Source organism: Asparagus officinalis, chromosome 2 (assembly GCF_001876935.1).
Source record: "Asparagus officinalis chromosome 2, Aspof.V1, whole genome shotgun sequence".
In the NCBI taxonomy this organism is placed as follows: domain Eukaryota; kingdom Viridiplantae; phylum Streptophyta; class Magnoliopsida; order Asparagales; family Asparagaceae; genus Asparagus; species Asparagus officinalis.
Window position 1 is genome coordinate 53,400,322 of NC_033795.1, and position 23,379 is coordinate 53,423,700.

The 23,379-nt window shown below is 36.2% G+C and overlaps 1 protein-coding gene across 1 annotated transcript; it reads right to left on the bottom strand.

Annotated features, from left to right (window-relative positions):
- On the bottom strand, positions 717-18,524 carry LOC109831495. Its single transcript, XM_020398829.1, has 15 exons — positions 18,481-18,524; positions 17,426-17,513; positions 17,205-17,304; positions 16,984-17,109; positions 14,413-14,517; positions 5,437-5,520; positions 3,059-3,174; positions 2,838-2,939; positions 2,643-2,759; positions 2,044-2,103; positions 1,893-1,959; positions 1,745-1,801; positions 1,545-1,619; positions 972-1,007; positions 717-865 (listed from the first exon to the last, which is right to left on the bottom strand). Exons 2-15 carry the CDS (start codon positions 17,452-17,454, stop codon positions 734-736), a joined length of 1,206 nt encoding a protein of 401 aa, XP_020254418.1. The 5' UTR covers positions 17,455-17,513; positions 18,481-18,524; the 3' UTR covers positions 717-733.

Here is a 23,379-nt window from a genome sequence, read left to right on the forward strand (position 1 = left end):
AGTGAATTTCATTTCACTTGAAAATTGAAAGTATATTTGACAGATGAAAGATCGATGGAACTCTTTAGCTTCATAGCTGTTTTCTTTGTAAACTTTTTTTGCATAGAATAATGCTTCTGAAAGGAAAGTCATCATCTCTATATATATATTATCAATCTCATTCATCATCCTTAAAATATGAGAAATCATGCCTCCACCGAAACTACGTACTCTAGTCACACTGTAAATCACTACAGGAATCATATTCTGTAAATAGGAAAGATACATTTCAGAAATACTTTTTACAATACGTAGCTTTGTCCTTCGCCATAAACATTCCAAATTGCTTTCCAAGTAACAAAATTATACAGCCTCCAAAGGCCCTGGGGACTTTATATCAAATTCACCTTGTAACTTTCTAGCCATGCATAAAAGGAAAACAAAATGGGGAAATAACTCCCCGTGCCTCTATCTCGGCACAAAAAAAAAAAAAAAAAATTCCATGTAAATTAGGGGAAATAACTCCCCGTGCCTCTATCTCGGCACAAAAAAAAAAAAAAAAAATTCCATGTAAATTAACAATTGCTGGAATAACTCTTCAAAACTTTCAGCTCGTATTTACAAGCCAAACAAGTTCCTCTTATATATTATAGTAGATAAATGCCTTCTTTGGGGAGTACAAATCTTATCGGAACCATCGCTACAGCAGTGGATGGTTGGAACCATAAACAGAACATTTAAATTAAATCCATTTTTATCCGGGTGTTCTGGTAACATTTTTACTCCTCCTTGGGAGCTTAATACCCATTTTCCTGGAGTACGCGTCCGTAGCATTTTCCATTCGAGCACGAAACACCTGCCACTCTCTAAAACACCGGTCTCTAACCTGTCCATAGATTCGACGGTCATTCATTTCTTAGAAGCTATTGAAACGAATACATGCAGTATGCTTGAAAAGTAAAATGAAGAAACGCACCATGAAATTTTCTTACCTTTCCCCGTGGAGATTTTCCCTTCCTGTCAGGGCCCTGTTCAATGCCAAGAAAGAAAGAAAGAAAGAAAGAAAGTAAGGGAGGAAAGAAGCTCTAATGAAGAGAGTTTAACTCATAATTTGATACGTGGCACCACTTACCAAGATACGTAGATAGAAAATTTCACAAAACCCCCTAAAACTTTGGGGCATTTGTCACAAAACCCCCTGAACTTTTTCAAACTAAACCACCAAAACTTTTCCCACAAACCCCAGAACTCCAGAGTGTGTCAAATAACTCCCCAAACCTTTTAAATTTTCCCACAAAATCCCTATAAAGTGTCTTGCAATTGGAGGATCTTATTGCTTGCCCAAGTCTGTAACTTCTGTTACTCCCCTTCTCTTTGCTTTTTGTGGGGTTCTGTAGGAAAACTTAAAAAGTTGTAGGCGTTATTTGAGATTCTTTGGAGTTTTGGGGGGTTTTATGGGAAAAGTTTTCAGGGTTAAGTCAGAAAACGAAATTTAAGGAGGGAGGGAAGGGGGGGTGTTGTCGTTGGTGATATTCACCCTAGATAGAATTGCGGTATCTACCCACCTGATTTCCTAGCGAAGGAATCCCCTGGTGGATGATCCACTGAGCATCTACAACTCCTATTTTCTCATGAGCCGGCTATTATTAGGAAAAATGTTATAGATTTAGACGGTGGAGAAACACAAATTGCAATCATTAATTGATAAAAGGAGAAAACTATTTTTTGTTATTAGAGAAAGTGAGATGCACGTAGAGAGCCATACCCCCTGCACACATCTTCTAAATGCAAAATCAAGTCCCCATCCATGAACCAAGTCATTCTGTAACAAAAAAAAAAAAAAACACCATATCCAATCGCAAAATCTGTTGGAGACAGAGAGAATCCTTTGGGAAAAAAATAATCACATTCACCTGAATCACATGCCAAACACATTTCCATGCATCTCGAGAAAAAACAGGTGCCATTATCTCCACAAATCTAAACAATGATAAACATTATTGATAAGAAGTGGATGCAAATAACGAAAAGAACTATCATGTATAATTCTAAAACAAATCTTACGCAGCACAAGGAGGGAGATGGGGATCAGAGCAGCCTTGATTCTCATCTGTTATTATTGTTCTACAAGAAAAAATCAGCCAGAAAATATGAAGCAGACATAACAAATGAAGTGCACACATATTTATTTTTTACTAGAAGTGCCACAGTGAGGAATCAGGCAAATGTAAAAAGGGGAAACTGAAGATTCTGCAGAACCTAAGTTTCATGGATATGGATACGGGTATGGGTACAGAACATGACAAATTTGCAAAAGGTTGGGACACGGCTGAAACACAAGCTGTAATCATTGTTATGAGCTAAATAGGCAAATTAACAACCCTCTGAAATCCCAGTTCTTACGGTTGAAATGAACTCGATCATTGTCTAATAATTAAGTTTCAAAAATAGATGTGTAGTTTAGGATATATGTCTAAGAAGTGTATGACGAGTGTTTTAAATTGAAACATGTAGTGTATACCTGAGTACACGTCTGCACAGATGTATGCCATATATCTATAGAGTGTTTAAGAAGTACCGGATATGGGTACGGTTATGGGAAGTGTCAGATATGAGTTTGGCTTCATGATAGAAGTATCCGGATAACATAGTGCAGAACTCACTTGTGGACTTCGACATCGTCTCTCTTTTTAGTCAGTTGCCACGTTATGTTTTTGTCCTTTGACTCAACAGCGGGTTGTGAAATCTCCAAGCCATGCTTCTGCACCAGTTTGATATACCTGGAAATGAAAAAGAAAGAATGTTGAAGCCTGCAATAAATAGATCTTAAAGCAACCGGATAAAGAAGCCTGACTCACATTTCAGCATCGAAATGTTCGACTCCTAAATCTTCATCCCATATAAAAATGTATTCATAAGGAGCCACAACGTCAGGGTGCAAGAACCTCTTAGCATACCACCTTCAACCAATAACGATATCCATAGGTTGTAATGTAAATCCCACAATCTCAACCCTAGTGCTGTAACTTTCTCTTAAAAGATGAATCTGCAAATTGAATAGTGCTTACTGATTCCTCACCATTTAGTCTGCTTCTTGGCGCTTATATGGATAGCTTGTTTTGACCACTCAAATTCATCCCACTCATTTACACGTCCATCATAATGGAATAATAAGATTGTAAAATTTCCAGAAAACTGTAGTAAAATATGTAGTCAGACAAGCAAATCCAGAACATGTAGAGACCAAATAATAAAAAGTAAATCGATTAAGCAAATCGGTCAAGTTATACACAAACACAGCAGCAAGAAAACATTAGGCATTTTTCTGGATATTTAACATATACCCCCTTTTGATCTTCATTGTCGTAATATATAACCCCTTAAATCTTTAATATCCAAAATGAACGAAATATCCTCACTTCTACTTATTATTATTATTTTTTCATGTTTTGATATCTGAATACACCTTTTTCATCCAAAAATGTTAGATCTTTTTGTCTTAAGGGTGGGTCATCCACTATTTGTGTCAACATGCATGCTCTTCAAGGATTATCCCCAGTATATTTTTTATTTTTTATTTTTTTTACTTTCAGACACTTTTCTATTGTTAAAAAGGATGTAGCTTGGACTCCAACCTGGAATTTTCAACCAATCATAGTGCAATACCATTGAGTCAGGTCACTATGGCAAAGTTGGTTGTTTTAAGCCTCATCTGTTTCAGTATCCTATGAAATGATATGGTGAAATTTATTATGGTACGTAGGTGCATTCTACTAAATGAACATGAATCATCAAAAGAATTGACACTCTGCTGCATTTCACCTACTATACATGCTCTATCCATTGATACCACCTCGAACTGATGTATGCGCTAATCCTTAATAGCAGAAGGGTGATGACAGAAACAGAATAGCATCTTACTTCTATTTATCAGAACTTCCCCATGCAATCAACTAAATAAATATAGATTAATCACTAATACCCCATATATCTCTCTTTTGCTTCTGATTGCACCGTTTGCACCAGATACCAATTTCTCTATTTTTACGGTGTTAAGCATCAGTCATGTATATTAACCCGCGTTCGCCCAGAATACAAAGTGCTGCTTGAGTATTGGACTTAGCAAAACATAAATAAATTATGTTATCTTAATGAAATTAGTGTTGGAAATCAGTGTAAGCTTTTCTGATAGCATTGACATGAATTAAACCATGCTCTTGTACAAGTTGAGAAGATCTATTGCTTGTGTTATAAGCTGCAGATGCTACAACAAGACCAGAACTGGTATATGAATTGCCTTTTAAAAGATGAAGTTCTAGCACCAAGAGGATGCTTTTGGGATGTCTAGTGTTATTACGACCATAAATACAGTTTCATCTTTACTTAGTCCTAAGTGAAGGAATGGTTTCAATTTCAAATGTAATTGATGTTGTCCCACTTCTCTGTTCTCTTTGTCCTTGCTACTCGGTCTGCCATGTATTATGCACGGAGTGGAGGTTGCAATGCCGTGCCGGTCCTTTTATTGTGGCTATTATAAGTTCATTCCTCACATGCACGGACGTTTCTTCATTCCCTCACAAAGTCAAACTTTCCTTTCTAGTGATCATATATAGATCGGATTTCTTTTGGCCTAGCTGATGCAATGCAGCAATTAAAAATCAGATCCATTGACAACATGATTACAACTTCTGACCCACCTGGCACAATCAGCATTTAAATTTATAAACCTATTGGGAAGCTTATTGATACCCTAGATGATTTTACAAAATCTTGAGGCCACCACACCGCAACTTGGAGAAAGAAGTAACTAGGTCAACATATCATAAGATACTGCCTATGACATGCTGCAGAATGGGTTGTACCATGTACTTAATGACTTCTGCGGCGGCTTCGATCCTGTCAAGGAACTGATACCCAAATATGTGCTGTGTTACATAATCGGCTGAAGAACAAAACCCAAGTATACTTGGTACCCACTAAAAACTCAAGGTGGGAAATCACACCTAATTAAATGCGACAATTAAGGGAGGAAACATTATTTGCTTCCCGGCCCCCGCAGCCGCATGATGCCTGACAGTTCTGCAGTGCCACCTCATGTCACTTCAGCTCAGCATGGCTGTTCTAGCAACAATTTTGCATTATATTACAATTCATAAATAAATAAAGCCGCATTCTGACTACTTAAATTCCATGTCTCCTGAGCTGTTGTTCGGATAAAAATATGATCAGCTTATATCCAAGTATTGTCATCATGAAGTAGTAAATTGAGGAATAACAACAAGAAGATAGATCACATGAAAATAGATGTCATGAACTTTGACTAATAAGTACAGTGAAATTAATCGAGTTATCATACTATAAACAGGTAAGTGGCATTTGTGCTGCTGTACTTATTATTTAAGCAGTTGCAGCTATCAAGCTTTCACCTCGTGAATAGTTCACAGTGCAAGTACTAACCTTCTTCACAGCAGCGTCAATATTCTTTTTCTGGTCATAGCCAACAGTGAATGATACGAGGTACTTCTGTTTGAATGGTAGGTCCTGCACGCAGATCATTAAAGCAACATTATTTGGTATCATGCATAGACGAGTAATAAACCTCTGCATCATTAGAAAGCATAATTTATCAAATGAATAACAAATCAAATGGTGGACACACATGTCCAGACTGATAGCACAAATTCACTAATCCGTATTTCAGAAGAGTAATGCCAAGCTTACAATGTATTCATTCATGCAGACATCTATAGTTAATCTATAGTTTGCTTTACTCATGTCAAATGGTCACTTGGCGCGATTAATTGCCCTCGATGCAATATATTATTATTGTGCGGGTCCCCCCTATTTTTGGAGGGATATGAACCATTGACTAAGATGTGTAAATTTCATGTGAATATTGAAAACGTGAAATGAAGGTGAGGGGAGAGTTTGTCAAACATTGTGGGCTAGCATCAGATCTCACCTTATTTTGCGGCAGCAAGTTATTTTCCCACAACCCTGCTTCTCCTAATAAATACTCCACACCTCCGACTGAAGAAGTAGAAGAAGAGCAACATGCAAAACAACTCAAGTCACAGAGAACTTGAGTGAGAGAGAAAAGAAAAGAGAGTAAAAAAGAAAGAGAGTTTTAGTCTTTTGTGTTCCTTCTCCGGTGCAGAAGTAATCTTCTTTTCTATCTTGTTTGTTGCTAGTGTAGCTCTACCCAGGTGTCTACAAAGAAAATTTTTGTAGCCATTATTTTTATAGTGGAAGTTTTTTTCTAGATGAGATACCATGATTTTTATTTTTAGTTGAAGGGTTTTCTATATTAAAAATACTGGTGTCCTACTAATTATTTCCTTTGGTCATATTATTATTATTTATCTTTTTAATCCATTATATTTATAGAGAGGAAGGGGAAATAACATTCAAACGTTCCGCTTTTACCAACACCTAGTATTAGGGATTGGTAAAGCTATCCCCTCTGTACAAGATATAAAGGAGACTAGTAGGTACTAATAGTACCATGATCAAGCTCTATAATTTTAATTGGCTAATCTGAACACCTAAGATGGAGGATATCCTTTTCTATAAGGATTTGTATGATCCGATCGAAGATGAGGAGGAAAAATCAGCAAGTAAGTCTGATGCAGACTGGAAGAAAGAAAATAGAAAGATCATTGGAATTATTACACAATGGGTAGATGATAGTGTGTTTCATCAAATTTCTAATGAGAAACTAATGCTTACTCCAAGGACAATTACAAACAAGGCGTTTTTAAATAAAATCCTTGCAAATTTGAAGTAAAAAGATGGTAGCCCTATTGCGCAGAGCACTTGAACAAGTTCCAAAGCATTAGGAATTGCTAGCGGGAATGAAAGTCACTATTGACGGTGAAGTATAAACGTTGCTCTTTTAGGGGTCATTGTCGAACAGCTAGCATGCCCTTGTGGTAAGCGTAAGCAATTGTTCTGGAACAGCGTCGTGTCGATAATGTTGTTTTACTAGAAGGGAACTCAATGAAGAAACCAAAAGAAAGGCGCTAAGCTTAGAACATGCATAAGCCCTAGTCACAGAAGATAGAGGAAGAAGCAAGAGCAAAACACCGCTGACTTTTCGCGGGAATTTTAGAAATAGATCAAAATCAAGAGGACCTGCGGTAAAGTGCTACTATTGCCACAAGGAAGGTAACATCAGAAGAAGTTGTGTAGGTAGTTGAAGAAGGAACAGAAAGGAGGCAACAATGAGAATGATGACAACTACACAACCACCATTGTAGATGGTGAAGATGGCTCTTCTCACTCTTAGAGAAGAATGTTTGCACGTTGGAGACGATGATGTTGGCTGGGTAGTCGACACAGCAACTTCATACCATGCAACACCCAACAAGGAGTTTCACATCGCCGGTGACTTTGTCGTCGTGAAGATGGGAAACACCAGTCAATATTGTTCGGGATTGGTAATATACTAATATGTGTCTACAAACAAATATTGGATGCGCGATGACCTTGAAGGACGTACGGTACATTCTTGATTTGAGCCTTAGGCTTGATGTGGACCGACTCAGCTACGAAAACTACTTTGGCAACGGAAGATGGAAATTCACCAAAGGATCTTTGGTAGTTGACAAAGGAAAAGTATTCGGCACACTGAATCGAACTCAGGCAAAGGTGTGTGGTGACAGCCTGAACACGGTGGAGGAAAACTCTTCTCCAAATCTCTCGCACAAAAGGCTGGGTCACATGAGCGAGAAGGGCTTATAGATTTTGGTAAGGAACAAACTAATTTCCTTGACCAAAGTTATTTCTCTATACCCATGTAATAATTGTTTATTTGACAAGCAACATTGAGTTTTATTCAGTAAATATTCCCACAAAAAATCTAATATGTTAGATTTGGTTTACTCTGATGTTTGTGGTCCCATTGAAGAAAAGTGTCTCAGTTGCGATAAGTATGTTGTCACTTTTATTGATGATGTATCCAAAATATTATAGGCGTATAACCTGAAAACAAAAAACCAAGTGTTTGAATGTTTTCAGAAGTTTCATGCTATGGCGGAGAGAGAGAGAGATGTTGGCCTTCTTGTTTTGATGATGATTTACAAACAATTTACTACTAATGTTATTTGTCTAGTGTTTGTGTATTCTTATTTATTGTAGACAAACAACGTAGTTGGAGGTTGGATGGATTGCGCTTCAACGATGATATCCAAAGGAGGTTGGCGGAATGTCGGGTTGAAGCCTATACAATTCAAGTTAAAGATCAAGTTCAAGCTTCATCCGCAAGTGTACCAAGTCAAGCTTAATTGAAGATCATGATTGCTTGGGTAATGTAGTTTTAGAGTTTATATTATGTGTGTTAAGTACGTTAAGCTCAATATCTATACACACACACTTATTGGTTTCTTCGTATATATATATAGTTATATATATATATATACATAAGTTTTGGTTTTTATGCATATATATAGTTATATATATACATACATGTGTTTTGGTTTTCATGATATTACATACTCTATTGTGTTTCAGTACTTATTGCATAGAATATGTAATTTTATGAAAATATTGTCTTATTAGTTTATAGACTTCAATATCAGTTTATACATGTTTTACTAAGTCTATAAAAACATTTCACAAAGTTTCAAAAGTTGGTTTATGTCAAAACATCAAAATTCAAGTATCTCATATTTTCATGTTTTGGACTATTTTGCAAAATGATGATTTTTCACAAATGGGAAATGCAATTTGGAAAATTCTTTTTGTAACATGTTCGAGAGCTCGCATCGGTCGACCGAGAGCTCAAATCGGTCGACCGACAGAATTTCCGGTCGACCGACGTTAGTCCAGAACATTTTCTTCGTGTTTTTGCTCTCATCGGTCGACCGACGGGATTTTCGGTCGACCGACAATATGACCGTTGGACTTCTAACGGCTATTTCTGAGCTGTTTCTCTGGGGGCTGTTTTGTCATTTGTTTTGGGGGTTTTTGCTGAGATTTCTAGTGGGTATATATACCCCATTGCTGATGTCTTTTCAAATTAGCCAAGAGAGTTTTAAAACAAGTTTAAGAAAGCTTTTAATCAAGGGTTTAAGTTTTGTTTAAAAGAGTTTAAGAGTTTGTTTGAGTTTAGTTTGTGAAGCAAATTTCACAAGAGCAAAGAGGAGATCATTCTTTGGTGTTTGGGCATTCAACTCATCTCTCTCTCACTCTTGATCTATAGAGAAGTTTTCCTTAAACTCAATTCTAGCTATTTATTGTTTTGATCTTAATTTCCATAAGCTAGATTTATATATTGAGTTTAATTGTTTTATTGATACTCTTTGTTCACACACAACCTATTGAGCTTATTGTATTTACATTCATAGTATAATTTTGGGTTGTGAGATTAGTGACTTAGAGTTGTGCTTAATTGAGTTCTCACCTTGTTTAGAGAACAAATCATTTGATTTATATTGTGCTTATTGTGAGGATTCACTTGTAATACACTTGTACACCGAGAGAAGTGTGTGGTGAGAGACGGGGTCGAATCCAAGAGGAGTGGCGTCGGTTGACGTGCCTAGGGAGAGGTTGTAACCGAGCACTTGAGGAGGAGGACACGGGCTAGGACCAACACTTAGTGTGTGAGGTGTGATTACATAGTGATTGTATTGTGAGGTGTAAACGTTGTTCGGGTGAACGTAGAAAACCCGATTGTGATAGTGGAGATCTCCTCGAGGTGAGGAGCGGGGACGTAGGTCGTGGAGACCGAACCTCGTAAACATATCGTTTTGTTTGTGATTGCATTGGCGTTCTTATTCTTGTTTTCATATCTTATATCGCCTTTGTGTATTGCTCATCATATTACCCTATCACTTGTGTAGATTGTTTATTTTACCCTTGTGTTGTTTATATATCCTTGCATATATACATATTCATCATATAGGATATATCTCTTTGTTGTTCATATTACTTATCCTAGCTCACATATCTTGTTGTATTTTATACTTGCTAGGATAACGTATTAATTAGTTTTTAATTGGCATTTAATCAGATTAGATTAGCATAAGACCCTAATCACCCCCCCTCTAGGGTCTAACAAGAGAGACTGGGAAGCCTTTAGAGTGTCTCGTACAGATAAAGGAGGCGAGTACGCATTCAAGGAGTTCAAAGGCTATTACTCTAGTCATGGTATGCAGCATGAAAATATTGTACCAGGTACTCCTCAACACAATGGTGTCATAGAGAGGATGAATCACACCATCATGAAGAGAGTTTGAAGCACGCTAAAGATGGAGAACATTTTCAAGATATTTTAGGGAGAAGTAGTTCGCACGGTGTGCTACTTGATCAACCAATCTACATAGACTTCTTTACCATTCGATATTCTAGAGAGAGTATGGACAAAAAAATATCTCTTATTCTTATCTGAAGATGCTTGGGTGCAAAGTATTTGCACATGCTCCAAAGGAGCAGAGATGAAAGCTTGATGACAAGGCAATCTTATGCATCTTTATTGGCTATAGAGATGAAGAATTCGGGTACATTCTATGGGATCATATAAAAAGGAGAGTTATCAGAAGCAGAGATATGGTCTTTCATGAAGACCAAACAATCGACGAGAAGTCAGATGGCGAGGTTGATGGAAATTCTAACTCTATAATAGTTCCTTCTCCACTAGAGGATGTTATAGTAGGGGAGATGTGCAAGACAAAGTGCAAGATACGCCAGTGATGAACAAGACTGATGATGACGATGATGATGGAGAAGCTAATGAAGATGGAGATCCAACTCCTCAAGAATGTGAAGAACCTTAGTTCAAAAGGTCTAAGAGAGTCTATCAACCATCTATGAGGTATCTTTCTACTGAATACATTTTAGTTACTAATAAGGAGGAGCCTAAGTGTTTTTAGGATGCTCAATCTCATAGAGACAAAGACCACTGAAGACAGGTGATGCAAGATAAAGTGTCTAGAGAGAAAACTTTTGTACCCAATATTTTTATAGTGGAAGCTTTTCTTCTGGACTAGATCCCGTGATTTTCACATTTAGTTGAAGGGTTTTCCATGTTAAAAATACTAGTGTCCTACTGATTATTTCTTTTGATTATTTTATTACTATTTGTTTTATTAATCCATTTTATTTACAGATGACGGGGAAAGAGCATTCAATCATCCGCCTTTTCCCAACAATTATTACCTAATTTAACATGAAAATTTAACCTAAAAAGGGGATTTTCTAGGAGAACAGACCTCATTCATCTTCTTGCTAGCAATCTTCCATCAGTCAATTGTCGCCTCTTTTTATACTCTACTAAAATTTTCTATTGGTCTAAACTAAAGACAGAGAATCTATTCTTATAAATCTCGATAATTAACATATGCTTCTTCTAATCACATGGATGAATTTTCCACCATGATTATACTTATACACCAACAAGGCATCCAACAACTTGTTTTAAACATTTCATTTGTTCTATCAATGTACTAGTTAGTACAAAGTCCTATTTAGACTACCTCTTGTTGGCCTTCTTGTTTTGATGATGATTTACAAACAATTTACATCTAATGTTGTTTGTCTAGTATTGATGTATTTTTATTTATTGTAGACAAACAACAAGCTGGAGGATGGATGGAATTACACATTCACGATCATATCCAATGAAGGTTGGCGGAATTGTGGAGTAAAGCCTTGCAATTCAAGTTGAAGATCCAAGTTCAAGCTTCATCCGTAAGATTACCAAGTCAAGCTATTGAAGATCAAGATCAAGCTTGGGTAAATTTAGTGTTAGGTTTTATATTATGTGTGTTAGTACTTTAAGCTCAATCATATACACACATACACGCTTTGGTTTCGTATATATATAGTTATATATATACATATATGCTTTGGTTGATAGTTTTTAAGTTTTAATATGAAACAATTGAATATAATTAGAAAACATATTTTATTTCATACTTACATGTATATATATGATTTTATCAATATCAATTTTATTTAGTTCAATGAAATCATGTTTTAGTGCATTATATGTGTATTTTGATAAAATACTATATTTATTGTTTATAAACTTCATAACAATAGTTTACATCTTTCATCAAGTCTATAAAATTATTTTATATTGTTTCAAAACATGGTTAAGCTAAAATGTCAAAACTCATATGTTCACATTTTCATGTTTTGGACTATTTTGTAAAATGATGATATTTTTTATTTGGGAGGTCCTTTTTAAAAACTAGTTTATATAGCATGTGTATTATCATGTCTACAATTATTTCTCAAAATTTTATATTTTTTAGAATTTATTTGATATTTTTAAACAGGGTTTCAAAATCATCAAACTGCTTCTAAACCCGTTTTTTTCATATATCAATTTGCGGTCGACCGCCACGGTCGACCGCCTCTGACTCCAGAGACTCAGGAAGTTTTTCAGAGGCTCACAGTCGACCGTGGCGATCGACCGGATGTTCTCGCGATCGATCGCCACGGATGTTTTTCTGTAGCCAAACCCTGGCTTTTTTGCTGCTCGCGGTCGACCGCGAGTTTTCCATGGTCGACCGTCGATTGCCCAATGGTTATTTTTGGTACAGAATCAAATTTCTGATTCTTTGGGGTTTTTTATCTTTTGTTTGGGGTTTTTGCTGTTGGTTTCTCTTCCTATATAAACCCCTCAAACCCCTTCTACCAGAACTAACCCAATGGAAAGTTTTAAAGAAGTTTAAAAGAGTTTTAACAAGGGTTTTAGTTGGGTTTAAAGTTTGTTTGGTTTGTGAAGATTGTTTTACAAGTGGAGAAGATCATCTTCATTGATTAAGCCTCATTTTAATCCACCTCTCCATTTTGTTTTTCAGAGAAAAATTTCTAAACTCTATTTCTAGCTATTTATTGTTTTATTCATAATCTCTATATGCTAGAATTTAATTGAGTTTAGTTGATTATTTTTCTCATTGCTTACACACATAACCATTGAGCTTATTGTATTTACATTCATAGTATAATTTGGGTTGTGGGATTGTATCATTGAGAGTGAGCTTACATTATGTTCTCATCCATATCAGAGAACAAATCATTTGTTGTTGTGAGGTATGGAGTGTAGACGTTGATCGGTGAACGTTGAAAACCAACATTGTGAGTGTTTATGAACGTTGATCGGTGAGCGTTAAAAACCGATATTGTGAGGTGTAAACGTTATTCGGGTGAGCGTAGAAAACCCGGTTGTGATAGTGGATTTCTCCCCAGGAGTAGGGAGCGGAGACGTAGAACGGAAGGTCCGAACTCCGTGATCATATCGTGTGTTTGAGTTTGCTTTGGCGCACTTCTCTTATGTTTATATTTCTTGTCGTCATTATCCATTGCTCATTATTTATATCATCCACTATCTTGTTTATTTTTTTTACCCTTGTGTATATCACTTATCCTAGCTCATATATCTTGTTGTATTTTATACTTGCTAGGATAACTTTGTGTATATCACTTATCCTAGCTCATATATCTTGTTGTATTTTATACTTGCTAGGATAACTTGTTAATTAGTTTTAATTGACATAAAATCGGATTAGATTAGCATAAGACCCTAATCACCCCCCCTCTAGGGTCTAACACCTCTTTCTCTAAGTGGCTGTTTTAGAAGTCAAAGCATAGCCCAATCCACATACACATAAAACAGGATCACAAACACATATCAATGCGCGCAGATGCATACTCATATGCATATGCATACATGACATGCACAGAAACACACATACAAGCACATGCAAGCGTGTGCACGCACATGCACAAGAAAAAGGCACACACCGGCACACCCCACACACCCACACACACAAACGAAAACACACACAGACGTACAACTTCCATGATCTGAATAAAATGTAATGAGTTTCTCATAAGGCAGATCCTAATAGCTACAGAGGATCACTTTATTCCTAAACAACACAAGATTATCAGGTTTCTTGTCCAACATTATCATTCAACGATAATGCATGTAAGGGACATTCAATAGTATTATAACTAGTAATAGTGCAACACAACTTTTCTTAGACAACAATCTGTCATCAAGGGTTTAAATATCAAGGAAATATTGGACGGCCAAAATCCTTATTGAATTGCAGATAATGGGGAAATATCGGAGAATGTAGTAAATATTGGAGTGTCATATCAAATCATGTGCATATATAATATAATGTTCTAAAATATAATCTAAACATAATAAAATCTAAACATACTAGAATACATAGAAGAGATTCTGCAGAACTATATTGTTTTACGACAATCATATAAAAGGACATATTTGCAATGTTAGGGATATATTGCCCAAAAATTGCCAAAAACAGTAAAATATATTTAAACAATATCGTTTTGCAAAAAACCTTGTAAAAGTATATATCAGGCGATATGTCAGTTATATCGAGGATATTTAAAAACACTGTGTGTCGTGTAGTGTAAACACTTCTACTCTTCAAGATTACCACTGCATACCTCGCTCCAGTTACCCCACAACCTATGAAGATAAAAATCTGATTTTGACACAACAATGTCTGGTGGTAGTCTTTCTGCACCTCTAGAACTTGTGGGAACATTGATCTGCGCCATGTACTTTGAAAACTTAACGATACAAAAGATAACAAGATGGTTGTATTAAATCTAATCTTGGTTAGAACACTAAGGCATAAAATAAGATCATTTAAATCAGAAGAAAGTTAGAGCAACATAAAGGGAACAATCAAGAGAAGTGAAGCCAGCGTTTACCGGAAGGGAAATGAAAATCAACATATTTCCAAAAAGACATGTTGTAATATGTATTCATAAAAGTTATATGAAATATATATAAGAAAAGTTAAAAAAGGAATGCTATATACATGATGTGAAATATGGTACTTTTAGTTAAGAGTGAAACCTCAAAGCCTTTTAACCCTGTACTGCTTAATTTAAATGAGTTTCATAAAAAGGAATATGCTAGACCTCCTATGCTGTTCTCATGAAACACAATATCGATCAAGTTTCTGTGTTATGCAAAAAAAGGAAAAAGGTTGACACTTGTACAAAACTCATGCCACCCATGATCCACAAATGATTATAAAAAAATGACCTTAAATTAATTGATCAGCATTGCAATAGAGAACTGTTTCTGTCACATGGATGCAAATCTAAGCTAGAGGACAAAAAAAAAGAAGATATATACACATCCAGAACCCCTCATGCATATATTTCCTTCCAGAAGTACTATTAAATTTAAATTTTATGTTTTACCAAACAAATTAACCACTTTGAGGAACGAAGAACAGTATTATTTTCGCATCTCTAAATTTTACATTCGTTTTCTATAGGCATACCAAGCAGGAGTAAATAACAGATAATATGAAGGGTACACAAATAACACAGATAGATTTGAACTACGACCTATCGTTAGCCACAAGAGACGTTTTGACCGACTTCAGTTGAAGCATTATTGCGTCAGGCATTAAATTCTCTTTCATATTTTTCAATAAGCACTTCACCTTTAATAACTATGTAGAGTGGTGCAATCTAATAAAAACACGAAAAAAAAGTATTGAAAATTCTGGCCCTCATAAAACAGCATAACAAATTATCTGCTAATGTCGCATGAATCCCTATTTAACTATCGCATGAATCCCTATTTAACTATCTTTGTATCAATTTAGTAGATTTTTAAGAAAATGGAACTTTATATAGATACCGATATTTTGAAGCTTAACAATAGTACGTATTAAAAAGGTTTTGACTATGCAAGGTTGTTAAAGTAAAAAAGTCTATATATAAAAGTGTAAATAATGTCTCCTTAGTCTACCTTTCTTTAGTATTAATTATCACATATTATCGAAAAGAAAAGAAAATATATATTTACTAACTACATTTTTTTAGAAAGGATGTTTTGATAAGAGTTGCCAAAATTCTAAGAATTGCATATTCTATTGAAGATTAACACACAACACATTGAGCCACTGCTCACCTTTTAAGAGTCGCCAAAATTTTAAGAATTGCATCTTCTATTGAAGATTAACACATAACACATTGAGCCACCGCTCATCTTTGTTTAATTCAATAACTTCTATTCCGAAGAACAAAAAAATTATAAAAATTTGACCCAGCAAGTCACCAAAGATTTGCTATCTGGTTGACCATGACTTTAAAAGATGAAATTTCAGTTTCTCGATTGAGACAGAAACAGACAGGGGATGAGTTATAGAGCACTAAAATACTGATTAGATCTTTGAAACGCATGTTACAGAAGTTTGGATGCAAAATAAGAGCATAAAGATGGGAACCCAGACACACACTACTCAAACATGATAAAAAGAGTTGTAACTAATTTGGTCTCCCACAAGATTCAACTTGTAGAAGCATCCATAATTGACTTATGAATTTTAGTCTTGTGCAAAAATAAGGCATACATGTTATATGTGTCTCCAATGTTTCTTTGAAGCATGAACTATAAAGTGGATATATGGATCACATTGTAACTGTACCCTAAACAATACATGTAATCCAAAAAACAGATGGACCATCAAGCACTCTGAAATTTCACTTTATAGGTCAATCAACTCAAAATAACTCTCATTAACCCTTCTAATTATTTACCATGAGATCGGTATTTCCTTGAAATTTTAAGGTGACTTGATTTTTGGCTTGAATGAATGATTTTAAGATTACATAAATGGTTCTGCCATAACTCTGACGACCTGGAATATGTTGTATGTGTATATACACCTTAAGTTACACAATGTATATGATAAACTTCTTTTTCTCTACAAAGTAAAGATACAACATGCGAGTTGATATTAATTCAACATACAAGCACACCTTTTTTTATATTGAATAAAGTATTGGATGTCTCTCATAAGGTATCTCGTCGTCCCATTTTATAGACAATATAAATAAGGAATACACCAAATTTATTCATAACTTTTGTGCGTATTATTCCAGATAAACCACATGAATAGAAATCTAGTGAATCATGTGTACATCAGTATCCAATCTGCACATGTACATAAGCCCAGAATTCGTAATTGAATAATGTTGGCAAAATACCTGAGAAACATTTGAACTTAATAAATATGTTGTAGTTTGATTATATGAAGAAGACTTGGCATGTTCCTGTCGAATTCGCGCAGGACTGCTATCTTCAATGCACGATATCCTAGAAGAAAAGTCCAGCTGGTATTTTGATACGTTAAATTAGCTAAGTATTCTACTAATGGTATTTATATGAGAATTGTGAAACAAGTGTAGTAAAAAGGGAAAAATTATACCATGCTTATGATGGCTGGAGAAAGTAAACTTCCCATGAAGAAGCCCAACACGACTCCAAGGATTATTCTTATATCAATAATCATAGAATTGTTTGGCATCCTGTGTAACCCCTTGCAAATTATAATGCAGTAGAATGAGAGGTCATTGAATTTACAGATAGCACAAAGGAAAACTAATGTTAACAAATATGGTTGTCTTAATTATAGAAAGCTTAATCAACCTTTGTCTGGTTGTTCCAGGTCTTGACATGATTTTCCGACACTGGAATCACAAAAAGACACAGAAATCCTCGCAACTGGATGCCACCTCTGGTAATGTTTAATTAGTAATAGAGAATATATACTATTTTACAAGAAAATAAAACAAAGGGAAGATTTAGAGGTGCCAAAAATGAAAGAAGTAATCACTGCATATTGTTCTGTACCGGGGTGACTGGAATTACCATATGCTCCTAGAGGCCTCTGCTTTAAATATTATACATGATTGTTTTAAATATTTCCGCGATTACATCAAGTAATATAGAGAGAGGACAGAATCTGAATATGTTTAGAAAGTATGTATGTCAAAAGTGAAACCCTTTTTACTAGACAAAACACATCAGCAAAGTGTAAAAAAGTTGCTTTGGGTGCTAAATTATATCACCAATAAATACGCCAAGTGCAAATCAAGCTACTATAACATCAAATGCGAAGAAAGCATTGTATTTGAAATCTATTATCTACTATACATAGTAACAATAGGAGCAGCAACAACAACCGCAGCAACAAAGCCTTTATCCCAAGTTTTTGGGGTGGGCGACATGAATCCTCTCAACAAACTACATAGTATTTTATAACACACCACTTATCTTTTGACTAATGTGAGCGACCAAATGAAACACGCTGAATCATTAAGCTCACCAGAATAATTCAATACTTAGGGGATCGGGATTCTCTCAAATTAGGCGGTGATAATTACTGTAATCCTTGTCCTCCATTCTAATTTCAAGTGCTGAGATGAAGTCGTGTAAGATTTCCACTTATCACAATACCACTTTTTAAAATAGTGGTTTTAAAGACAATAGTGGTTTTCAAAAAACGAATTAAGCATTACGTTGGAACTGAGTTGGGGAAAAAACCTATAACAAGGAAAGAATCAAGTATTTGGTGTGCAACAACATAAAAAAAAAAGAATAACATGATAAAGGAATGTGTCCTTCCTTTATGCTCACTTCTTTTTAATCAAATTAGATAGAGCTCCATAAAAATAAAAAAAATTAAAAAAAATTAAAAAAACCTGTAGCTCAACTTTTATCGATTCCAGGCTGCTTCGAATTTTTCCGCCCCTACTCTCTTAGATGTATCTTCCTGATCTTGGAGATTCTTCTAAAAAGCTTCAACTCTATCTATGGCACAAATCCAAAAGCAAATGGTTTCTCTCACGAGAGCAAAAGACCTGGTGTATAAGACGAGAAGGAGAATAACAATTCAAAGGAGAGTAAGAAACCAAGAGGTGTTATATTGAAATGGGTAATAATTTTAAATAAAATTGAATGCAGTTAATGCTTTCCAAACATCATTCATCTGATGCCATGTATTTGACATTGTTACCCAGAAAAGAAAAGGTACTATAAAATGAGACAAATCTTTTTAAATCGAAATCCAGGTCGTTATCTAAATCATTTGAACAGCTTCCAACTGACTAAAATGGAGTATCTCTTCCTAATTTATTTTCTTTTTTCCCGCGTTAGAAGTCCGCTTTATCTGAGCAAAGTTCTGAGTTCTAATTTCATTCCCGCGATCTTTTGATTTTCTTATAAAATATGATTTCATTCCAACGGTTTTGTCAGCATGGTTGAGTTTCAAAATTTTGAATTAATATAAAAGAAAAAAGAAACGGGGATTTTTAATTTAAGTTATAAAAGATAAAACACACAGAATGATAACAAAGTTGTAACGGCCGCAAACGGATGATCAACTGATATTAATATTCATCAACCCAAACAATTTTTACAGTTTAAAAGCAAATTCCTTTCTTTTTTCCCCAACCTCGCATCTTATCAGGGTTCTCTTCATTATAATTTTTTTTTCGGAGGGGATAATTTCTTTCAACAGCTAAAATTCACCGATATTACATTTGTTTTAAGACGAAGGATTTTTCATACATATCCACAAATAATAGATATTTATGAACTTACCCAGAAATCATTATAATTTGCTATTTTGCTCCGTCAAATTGTCCATCCTCAATTCCTCAAACAAATCATATAAGCTTCAATTTTCTTGTTATATCTTATTAAACTGATTTAATTACTTTATAATTCTATAGTTATCTTCATTTAACTGAATAATTTAAAAGAACAATTTTTCAAAACAGTCCCTTTTAAATTTTTATTTTTCAAAACCGACCCTGTTTTTTTTATTTACCAAAACCGACCCGTTTTTTTTATTAGCAGCCTAATCACATTCCTAAATAGTCGGGGTTGTCAACCCCGACTATTTAGGACTTAAATTTGTATGGTTTAAGGTTTCTAATTAGGGTTTAACACCCTCCTAAATAGTCGGGGTTGGTAACCCCGACTATTTAGGTAGGGGTGGCAATTTATGACCCAACCCATCAACCCGACCCGACCCGACCCATTTATATTGGGTATGGATCAAGTTATATGGGTTGGGTCATAAATGGGTCAACCCGAATTTACCCGTTTATTAGATGGGTTGATCTACTGACCCGTCTACTGACCCGTCTAACACTCATCTAACCCGAATTTACCCAAGTGAACCTCTACAGACCCGACTAACCCTTCGTCTCTCTCAAACGAAGCCCTAGATTTCTCTCTCTCCTCTCGAGCGGCGAGGGGCGGCGAGCGGCAGCGATCCTCGAAGCTAAGTTCTCCTCTCTCCATCGGCGAGCGGCAGCGATCCTCGACGAGCGGCGAGGGGCAGCGCTCGAGTTCTCCTCTCTCCATCAAGCAGTCATAGTTCTCTCTCTCTCCATCGAACTAGCGGCCATAGATCCTCGACGATCCTCGACGAGCGGCGAGGTACACTCTTAGCTAGGGCTTTTTGATTAATGGCTACAGATCTGCTAATGTTAATGACGTCTGATTAATGGCTACAGATTTTTCTGAGTCTATATCAATTTGAAACTACAGATTTTTCTAAAATTTCAGAATTTATAATTACTGAATAAAGAGTAGGTTTGTTGAAATTACAAGCTAGTTTGAAACAGAAATTTCATCATATTTTCGAAAGTAGGTTTGTTGAAATTAGAGATCACTGATTGTTAGAACTCTTAATCGAACTCGAGCCTTGTTGAGATTGAGCTTCTAAGCATCAGGTCAGATTTATCTGTGAATGCAAACCATCAAATTTGGTCTCCTGTTTTTGCCCCCTACTGTTTTTTTTTGCAGTGAAATAGAATCAAATATCTTCATATGTTCCTCTGTAACAACTAGAAGTCAGTAGCATCAACAATCCATTTGTCTCAATAATATGGGGTCTATCAATTCCTTTTTGTGAGGGGTATTAGATAAATTAGCTACTAGTGTGTTCTTTATTGCCAATCGAAATCTTTTTTTTCTGCCTAATTCTTTGCAGCTCCCTTAACTATGTTTCTGTCACTATTAACAATGAAACAAATCTTTTTTTTCTGCCTAATTCTTTGCAGCTCCCTTAACTATGTTTCTGTCACTATTAACAATGAAACAGATCTATTTCTCCGTAGCCAAATCATTAAAAGATTTGTACTTTAAATTCCTGAATGCCTAATATAGTGTGTGAATGCTAGCAGGATTTGCCTTCAAGAGCAACTCTGAAAAGATTTAAGTTTCATGTGCATTTTTGGAAGTTTTTGTAACTCCAGTTCATGGTTTCTGAGCCTTCCATGATTGAACATTGTGTTTTTTCAATGATATACTAATGATATTTATTCTCTCATATATTTTTTAGAAAAATTCTTTAAAGACCCAAAATATGGGACCAATAGAAGGGACAAGTGAGATGTCATCTTCCTATTGGATAATGAGTTGGTCATCATTAATGATGGCCAACTCATTATCCAATAGGGAAGACTAATGAGCATAGATACCCCGAGCTCTCTCTATTGGCAAGGGACATAATGGCGGTTCCTATTTCTACGGTTGCTTCGGAGAGTACTTTCAGTGTAGGTGGGAGAATCCTTAACCAATACCGTAGCACTCTTAAGCCTAACAATGTGGAGACTTTAGTTTGCACGCGTGATTGGTTATATGGTATCAAAGGTATACAAATACTAATGTTATATTTTTTACGTTTTTTTGAATCAAATACATGTTATGAATTTGCTTATTGATTTTTTTTTATTTTTTTATTAATGATAGATGACATGCAACCAAAATTAGATGAGCTTTCCGAGGATATCATGCAATTAGATATTGGAGAATGTATGCCAACACAAGTATGAATCTCTCATACTGTGATGCGGTAGCTGAAGGTAAGAACTTGTTTCACTAAATTTAACAGTTTAGTTACCAAATTGATGTCTCATCCAAGAAGTTCACACTTCTCTCATTTTACAATAGAGATTCATGCTCAGCTTTCTTTTTCTGTAAGTTTAATTAGTCTACTATATTTTAACTGATATTTTGTAGCTCAAAGTTTCCTCTTAGTTGATATACCAATAAATAATTGATGCTTTTGTTGCTACTTGAATTCTGGGTATGTTCACAGGCAACTGTTAATTGAACTGTATACTACCTGCCATATTGCAGTTGGTTGTAGTAAGTTGTATTCTTTTCTTCTGCATTGTTCTAAAATTTTTAGTAGTCTAGTGTAGGCGTATAAAATTGCTTATAGGTCCCTTAGCATAGCTCGGCACAAACCGACGAACCAACGAGGCGACGAGGTTGACGAATCGCACGCAAGCAACGGAATACATCCATTCATGTGTGGAATCAAGCCAAGGGTTCGAAGAATCAACGAGTCATCCAAACAAGAGCAGACTCGGATGAATCACAACCGAATCAAGATCGGTTTCGGGCTCGAACTCAGAAGTGGATTTACTGCCAAATCAGAGTCTAAGTCAACCGAAAAAAACAGATACAACGGACAAAACGACGAAACAGAAACGCCTAAGGGGGGCTCGGCCAAAGCCGAGCCACCCGTGGGTGGCTTGGCCAAAGCTGAGCCACCCATAGGTGGCTCGGTGGCTGAGCCACCTATGGGTGGCTCGGCCCAGTGCCGGCCACCTATAGGTGGCCGGCCCAGGTGGCTCGGCCCAGTGCCGGCCACCCATGGGTGGCCGACCCAGATCTGTGCGCGGGCACAGTTCAGAGAGCCTATAAATAGGCTCCCCTTTGTTCATTTGAAAAGGTTGGATTTTTTGGAGGCGAAGCCCTGCTGGATTGAAGACTCAGATCTAAAAAAGATTCAAACTTTAGGACTTCGAGGATTTGCTTATCCAGATCTGGTGCTCGGCGATCGTCAACGCCAAATAAGACAAGAGTTCGAGAGGACCGGATCTCAGATCTACGCAGGTGTACTCCAGATCAAAGCTTGGCCTTTGAACCCGAGGTTACCTTTCTGTACCCGTTTGGAGAGGCGGATCTGGAGGAGGAGGAAGAGAGGCCTTCTTTGAACTGTTGTCGATCGAGCTCGTATTCTTCATTCACCTGGATCTCGAATGCCGGTTGCGTCACGACGGCGTTGGTAGCGATGTCATTGGCTCCCACTGTGGTCGCCAGCTTGTTTGCGGAAAAAGTTGCTGTATTCATTGCTGCATTCATTACAACTTCGATCGTTACAATGAAACAAAAAGATAGCCTTTTTATAAGACCGGTACACAATGAAAACAAAAGAAATACAACTCCTTTCAAACAAACGCAAGATCTGTTTATCATCTCTTGCTTGCGTGGGTCTTTGGCCTGTGACGGGGACGTTGATATCCGTGGACCACCAGGGCAATCAGATCTGATCCGGATAAATCGGACAGAGCTTCGTCGATCCGCGTGAGATCTAGAAACTTCTGATCCAGAAATATCGGACAGAGCTTCGTCGATCCGCGTGAGATCTAGAAGCTTAAAGCGTCAATCTCGGTTAAAGCGAGATATTAGCTCTTCTTAGTATTAACGCCAAGGGCTAATACTAAGGATCGGACGGGTGATGAAGATCTGATGAAGACCTCTCCTCTCCTCGATGAAGCGCACGACCACTCTTC

Coding starts and splice junctions, on each gene's coding strand:
- LOC109831495 (XM_020398829.1), bottom strand. CDS start 17,454: ATGTCAAGACCTGGAACAACCAGACAAAG. Junction 1,960..2,043: donor CATCTCCCTCCTTGTGCTGC/GTAAGATTTGTT, acceptor ATCATTGTTTAG/ATTTGTGGAGATAATGGCAC. Junction 1,008..1,544: donor TTCCTTCGCTAGGAAATCAG/GTGGGTAGATAC, acceptor GGCATTGAACAG/GGCCCTGACAGGAAGGGAAA.